At 45.5% G+C, this 7,594-nt stretch overlaps 1 protein-coding gene across 1 annotated transcript in view; it reads right to left on the reverse strand.

Moving 5' to 3' along the window:
- Positions 1–1,848, reverse strand: part of LOC139369800 (potassium voltage-gated channel subfamily B member 1-like) — an 86,533-nt gene extending 84,685 nt beyond the window's left edge. Inside the window, exon 1 of the mRNA XM_071109071.1 lies at positions 1,294–1,848. Within this exon, the coding sequence (XP_070965172.1) occupies positions 1,294–1,848 (555 nt within the window). The remainder of the gene's footprint in view (positions 1–1,293) is intronic.
- Positions 1,849–7,594: the final 5,746 nt, after the last annotated feature.

The following is a 7,594-nucleotide window of genomic DNA, read 5'->3' on the forward strand; positions in this document are numbered from 1 at the left end:
GTGATCAATGAGCTCATAAATGAGAGAAATTATGAGAGAAAATGCAAAGCTGGAAATGAGGCAGAGCGAGAGAGAGAGATTGAGAGAGAGAGAGAGAGAGAGGAGTGGGTGGGTGGAACCAAACACTGAAAATGTCATCAGGAATAATTTGCCAACAACAGACACTCATTATGAAATCCAAAGACAAGAGGGTGGGACCAGAATCAGTTTAAATACTTGATAAACTCACTATAAATAGTTGAAGAGTTACATGTATGAAGTGGTTTTGATTCTTGCATCTATTTTCTCCAGTGCCCTTAGATGCATACCTCCAGTAAGAGATATTGCTCTCTCTCTCCTTCCTCTCTCGATTTACCTATACAAATATGAACGACCGGCGTGTTCAAGAGACCTTTATAGGAATCACACTGGATTTAAAATCAAAGAGACTGTTGGAGTTTGAAAATGACAAAGAGGGACAAGATAATTACAAAATGCATGCGTTCAATCACACACTGATCCCGAACTGGTCTTTGTACCTGTGCCTTCCCACTTCCCAGTATTGCCCACTTGTCTCCAGACAAAACTCAGGTTTCTAAGTATTCAATATGAGGGCAAAATCAGCTGCATTGCATAGTATCCGATCAGTCTGTCACGATGGAGCTAATGCTCTGTTGACACCTTCACCTCTCTATTGGTATTGAAAAGGCGACCTCTCAGTGACAGGCTACATTCATTCATTGGTACAGGAGAAGTGGAATAGTGCTTTCCAGGAGCTCTCCAGAGCCATTGAACATGACAGATTAAAAGCACTGGATCCGAGATAAAGGGAGCCAGCCAGGCATCAGAGGCCACATGATGGTTCATGTCAACTTCAGTGAAGTCAACCTACAATGACATGCTTCCTCACAAACACACTCAAACTGTGAGTCATAGCACTCACAAGTCTAGAAACTTAAAGTTATGCTTATCTTTAGTTATGACTTACCTCTTTAGAACAACTCCCACTTTCAAGGACAGGCCATGTTATTGTTTAAATATGAACAATTTCAGCAAATGACATGTCATAAACAAATGTCATAAAGAAAATGTAGCACCTTTTTATTATTTGTTGAGTATAATGCAAATTACTAAATTGAACTTTTCAACGTGACGGTAAGCCACCAATAATGTTTATCTAGGAGGACCTAGGTGAAGTTACATTAACTGACGATCCACTTACAGCAAGATGACATGCAATCCCATGACAGAGCAGTAAGACCATGCAGGGAAAAGTTCAGACAAACTTGAAGAGGTATACCTGACTTTGTTTACCTTAGCAGCTAACGATGAACTCGGCTTCTCCAGGAGATCCCACAGTTTCTTTTGTTTCTCAGAACAACATGTGGTATCAAAATCCTCGCCTTCCCTGCCCCTCATTGTTTCGGCCTCTCTTTTGAGCTCCTCGTTCATTTGTTCCTTCTTCTGGTGGTACCTGGCCTGACAGCAGGACTCCAGGTAGATCTCATCTATACCCCAGAAGTCCAGCTCCTGACTAAACGACAGGGCACACATCTCCTCCATCATGTGCAGTTTTCCCGTGCGGTAGAAATTCAGAATGGACGTGAAAGCCCCGGGGTGTCTGTCAAAAAAGTACTCATTATCATCCAAACTGTAGTCGTCGCATATCTCCATGAGAGACTCGTGGGTGTTACAGTCTCGTAGTTTGCCCAGCCTTGTTCGCGGCAACCTGTCCAGCGTTCTCCATAGAACTTCGTGGAGGAGACCCCCAACATTGAGTCTAACCCGACGGTAGTGCGCCTTGCTCCGGATTATTTCCACCGGCTCCGGTGGAAGCGAGGTGGTCGACCGAGAGCCCTCTTTAATCATCCTCACTCAAGACGTTCAGTCACTTGAGAATGAATAATGTCCGAAACTATATGGCCAGACAGGTCCAGAAGACACGGTCCTACATTAGGGTCTGTTCTCCCCTATTCCAATGGCTACAAAAGGGGAAAAGAGAAACATCAGGGGTAACTACATAAAAATGCCATCGAGCCCGATGACCTACGGGCCTGATAGAGAACGCAATGTCAGGTGGTTTATCCACTCATCAGAGAACCAAATGGATAATTTAATCCGCACAGCCGCTTTCCTCGCTGATGAGTGAGCATGGTGGGGGATGCGCAATGATAAACTCGACAACACTCGCGAGCGCTGTCCAGTGCTGAAAACGCCTATATGTCAGTATAGAAAACCATCTAATTTCCACGCTGTGCGCAGTCCCTATACTTCGGCTCTGAAATCATTTAACTTTAGCACCACACAGAAGAGCGGTGTTTCACAAGAGCGAGGCAGCCACGGCCTGACATTTGAAGGTGTTCTTGAACTGATCACCTTAAAGAGATTTTAGCCTAACACCGATAAGTAAGAGGGTCCAGACTCGGTGAAATAGTCTTCCACAAAGTGCATGTAGTTGTAAAAAAAAAGCTCAAAGGTTCATAAAAGGGTGACGAGAAATGATGCAGTTGCTTTCTCTTTGTGCACCACTCTTGACATTCTCTCAACCAGCTTCATGAGGTAGTCACCTGGAATGCATTTCAATTAACAGGTGGGCCTTGTTAAGAGTTAATTTGTGGAATTTCTTCCCTTCTTAATGTGTTTGAGCCAATCAGTTGTGTTGTGACAAGATAGGGGTGGTATAGAGAAAATCGCCCTATTTGGTAAAATACCAAGTCCATATTATGGCAAGAACAACTCAAATAAGTAAAGAGAAACGATAGTCCATCATTATTTTAAGACATGAAGGTCACTCAATACGAAAATTTTCGAGAACTTTTAAAGTTTCTTCAAGTGCAGTCGCAAAACAATCAAGCGTTATGATGAAACTGGCTTTCATGAGGACTGCCACAGGAAAGGAAGACCCAGAGTTACCTCTGCTGCAGAGGAAACATTCATTAGAGTTAACTGCACCTTAGATTGCAGTTCAAATAAATGCTACACAGAGTTCAAGTAACAGACATCTCAACATCAACTGTTTGGAGGACACTGCGTGAATCAGGCCTTCGTGGTTGAATTGCTGCAAAGAAACCACTACTAAACGATACCAATACGAAGAAGAGACTTGCTTGGGCCAAGAAACACAAGCAATGGACACTAGACTGGTGGAAATCTGTCCTTTGGTCTAATGAGTCCAAATTTGAGATTTTCTGTTCCAACCACAGTGTCTTTGTGAGATGCAGAGTAGGTGAACGAATGATCTCTGCATGTGTGGTTCACACCATGAAGGTTTGATGGTGCTTTGCTGGTGACACTGTCTGTGATTGATTTAGAAATCAAGGCACACTTAGCCAGCATGGCTACCGCTTGGTGGGACTATCATTTGGTTTAACTGTTCTTCAGGACAATGTTTTTTCAGGACAATGACCCAACACACCTCCAGGCTGTGTAAGGGCTATTTGACCAAGAAGGAGAGTGGAGTGTTGCATCAGATGATCTGGCCTCCACAATCACCCGGCCTCAACCCAATTGAGATGGTTTGGGATGAGTTGGACCACACAGTGAAGGACAAGCAGTCAACAAGTGCTCAGCATATGTGGGAACACCTTCAATACTGTTGGAAAAGCATTCCAGGTGAAGCTGGTTGAGAGAATGCCAAGCGTGTGCAACGCTGTCATCAAGGCAAAGGGTGGCTACTTAGAAGAATCTAAAATATTTTGATTTGTTTAACAATTTTCTGTTTTCTAAATGATTCCATATGTGTTATTTCATAGTTTATTCTACAATGTAGATAATAGTAAAAAATAAAGAAAAACCCTTGAATGAGTAGGTGTCCAAACTTTTGGCTTGTACTCTGTATGTATATATGTATATATGTGTATACACACTACCGTTCAAAAGTTTGGGGTCACTTAGAAATGTCATTGTTTTTTGTCCATTAAAATAACATCAAATTGATCAGAAATACAGTGTAGACATTGTTAATGTTGTAAATGACTACTGTAGCTGGAAACGGCAGATTTTTTATGGAATATCTACATAGGTGTACAGAGGCCCATTATCAGCAACCATCACTCCTGTGTTCCAATGGCACGTTGTGTTAGCTAATCCAAGTTTATCATTTTAAAAGGCTAGTTGAACTGTCACGCCTGCTCTCGCTCTTCCCCTCTGGTGCCTGAGGGCCCAGGCTGCCCTGCATTACGTACTCCTGCCACCATCATTAAGCACACCTGCCTTCCCTCATCACGTGCATCAGCGATTTATTGGACTCACCTGGACTCAATCAACTGTTAATTACTTCCCCTATATCTGTCTGTCCCCCAGCTCTGTTCCCCACTTCTGCATTATAGTTTGCATGTCATTTTGTTACCTGTGTGCTGACGCTATTCCTGTCTTGTTCCTTATTAAATGTTTGACTCCCCGTACCTGCTTCTCAACTCCAGCATCGGCCCTTACAGAATGCAGCAGCCATCAAATGAAGCATCGGGGAGTGCTGGCGGTTCTGTTGGTGGTGACGTTGGGTCCGGGGCTACCGCCGATGGAACTGGGGGTGCTTTAGCTGGATTGTCGTGTTTCCATGCCCTAGCCGACTCGAGAGGTTTCCTTGTCCCGGTTGGCTCGGAAGGGGCCCATCCCACGTAAGGCCTCAGCTAGATCGTCAGGTTTTTACGCCCAGCCGGCTCGTCAGGCTGCTACATCTCAGCCAAATCATCGGGCTCCCATGCCTCAGCGGGATTGATTTATTTCACGCCTCAGCCGGATCGTCAGGCTCCTATGTCTCAGCTGGCGCGCCAGGCTCCCACGTCTCTGACATTTTTGGGGGATTTTACGCCTAGCCGGCATGTCCTTTGCCCGTGCCTTGGCTGTCCCGTCAGGCTCGCCCAGGTGGGCGCCACAGAGGAAGAGGTACTGTCACGCCTGCTCCCGCTCCTCCCCCCTGGTGCCAGAGGGCGCCAAGCTGCCCTGCATTATACACTCCTGCCACCATCATTACACACACCTGCCTTCCCTCGTCATGCGCATCAGCAATTTATTGGACTGACCTGGACTCAATCACTTGTTTATTAACTCCCCCATATTTGTCAGTTCCCCAGCTCTGTTCCTCGCTGCTGCATTGATTGTCATCTGTCTTTGTGTTTCCCAGTTCTGACGCTGTTCCTGTCCTGTTGCATGTCCATTCCTAATTAAATGTCAACTCCCCGTACCTGCTTCTCTTCTGCAGCGTTGTTTCTTACAAGAAAATTCTATTGCAATTATGTTAGCAAAGCTGAAAACTGTTGTCTGATTAAAGAAGCAATAAAACTGGCTTCTTTAGACTAGTTCAGTATCTGGAGCATCAGCATTTGTGGGTTCGATTACAGGCTCAAAATGACCAGAAACAAAGACCTTTCTTCTGAAACTCGTCAGTCTATTCTTGTTCTGAGAAATGAAGGCTATTTCATGCAAGAAATTGTCAAGAAACTGAAGATGTCGTACAACGCCGTGTATTACTCCCTTCACAGGACAGCGCAAACTGGCCCTAACCAGAATAGAAAGAGCGGGAGGTCCCGGTGCACAACTGAGAAAGAGGACAAGTACATTAGAGTGTCTAGTTTGAGAAACAGACACCTCACAAGTTCTCAACTGGCAGCATCATTAAATATTACCTGCAAAACACCAGTCTCAACATCAACAGTGAAGAGGTGACTCTGGGATGCTGGCCTTCGAGACAGAGTTCCTCTGTCCAGTGTCTGTGTTCTTTTGCCCATTAGTCTGAGATATGGGTTTTTCTTTGCAACTCTCCCATGATGCGCAGCTCCAGCCACAGGACAACGCCGGCCAGAGTGACGGCTCTGAGGACGAGGAGCGGGCCGGTCTGGGTGGCAAAGATGGAGATCACGGATGATGTTGTGATCCAGAATGTCCTCCACCAGAACCCAACACCGCTCCTCTGGACTGTACCCCTCCCAGTCCACCAGGTACTGCAGCCGACGCCCACGATGTCGGGAGTCCAGTAGGGATCTAGCGGCATAGGCGGGACCTCCCTCGACATCCACGGGGGGGTGGAGGGGAGTCATGGGGGACAGCCTCAGCCAGGGGACCAGGGGACCAGGAGCCACCGGCTTGAGAAGGGAGACATGAAACGAAGGTGAGATGCAGTAGTCACTGAGGAACTGTAATCTATACGTCACATCACTGACACTCCAGAGAACCTTGAACGACCCCACAAACTGGGGGCTCAGCTTTTTGCAGAGCAGGCGGAGTGGGAGCTTCTTGGTAGAGAGCCATACACGATCACCAGGATAGAACACTGGAGTCTCACTGTGGTGTCGGTCTGCCTGCTTCTGACAGTGGATGGCGTGCTGGAGTCTCAGGTGAGCGTCGCTCCACACTTCTGTGCACCTGAACCACTCATCCACCGCAGGAGCGCTGGTCTGGCCCTGGGTCAACGGAGACAGGACCGGTTGATAACCCAGAACACACTGGAAGGGAGTCAGCCCGGTGGAGGAGTGACGTAGCAAATAATTTGTTCTATTTTCTACATTGTAGAATAATAGTGAAGACATCAAATGCAGTAACCAAAAGTGTTAAATAGATTTTATATTCTTCAAATAGCCACTCTTTGCCTTGATGACAGCTTTGCAAACTAGTGTACACATATATATTTTACAAGATTTACAATCTTGGCAAGGTACAATAGTTGCTTTGGTATCCCCTGCAGTAGGCATGATCAACGGCCAACATGTAGTACATTATTTATTTATTTTATTTCACCTTTATTTAACCAGGTAAGCTAGTTGAGAACAAGTTCTCATTTGCAACTGTGACCTGGACAAGATAAACCATAGCAATTCGACACATACACCAACACAGAGTTACACATGGAATAAACAAAACATACAGTCAATAATAATAATAATAATAATAATACAGTAGAACAAAAGAAAACAAAAAGTCTATATACAGTGAGTGCAAATGAGGTAAGTTAAGGCAATAAATAGGCCATGGTGGAAAAGTAATTACAATATAGCAATTAAACACTGGAATGGTAGATGTGCAGAAGATGAATGTGCAAGTAGAGATACCGGGGTGCAAAGGAGCAAGAAAAATAAATAAATACAGTATGGGGATGAGATAGGTAGATAGATTGGCAAGTTACAGATGGGCTATGTACAGGTGCAGTGATCTGTGAGCTGCTCTGACAGCTGGTGCTTAAAGCTAGTGAGGGAGATATGAGTCTCCAGCTTCAGAGATTTTTGCAGTTCGTTCCAGTCATTGGCAGCAGAGAACTGGAAGGAAAGACGACCAAAGGAGGAATTGGCTTTGGGGGTGACCAGTGAGATATACCTGCTGGAGCGCGTGCTACGAGCGGGTGCTGCTATGGTGACCAGTGAGCTGAGATAAGCCGTCCAGAGTAGTGACGCTGGACGGGTGAGCAGGTGCGGGCAGTGATCGGTTGAATAGCATGCATTTAGTTTAACTTGCATTTAAGAGCAGTTGGAGGCCACGGAAGGAGAGTTGTATGGCATTGAAGCTCCTCTGGAGGTTAGTTAACACAGTGTCCAAAGAGGGGTCAGAAGTATACAGAATGGTGTCGTCTGCGTAGAGGTGGATCAGAGAATCTCCAGCGGCAAGAGCAACATCATTGATGTATACA

This window comes from Oncorhynchus clarkii, chromosome 17 (genome assembly GCF_045791955.1).
Source record: "Oncorhynchus clarkii lewisi isolate Uvic-CL-2024 chromosome 17, UVic_Ocla_1.0, whole genome shotgun sequence".
Lineage (NCBI taxonomy): Eukaryota > Metazoa > Chordata > Actinopteri > Salmoniformes > Salmonidae > Oncorhynchus > Oncorhynchus clarkii.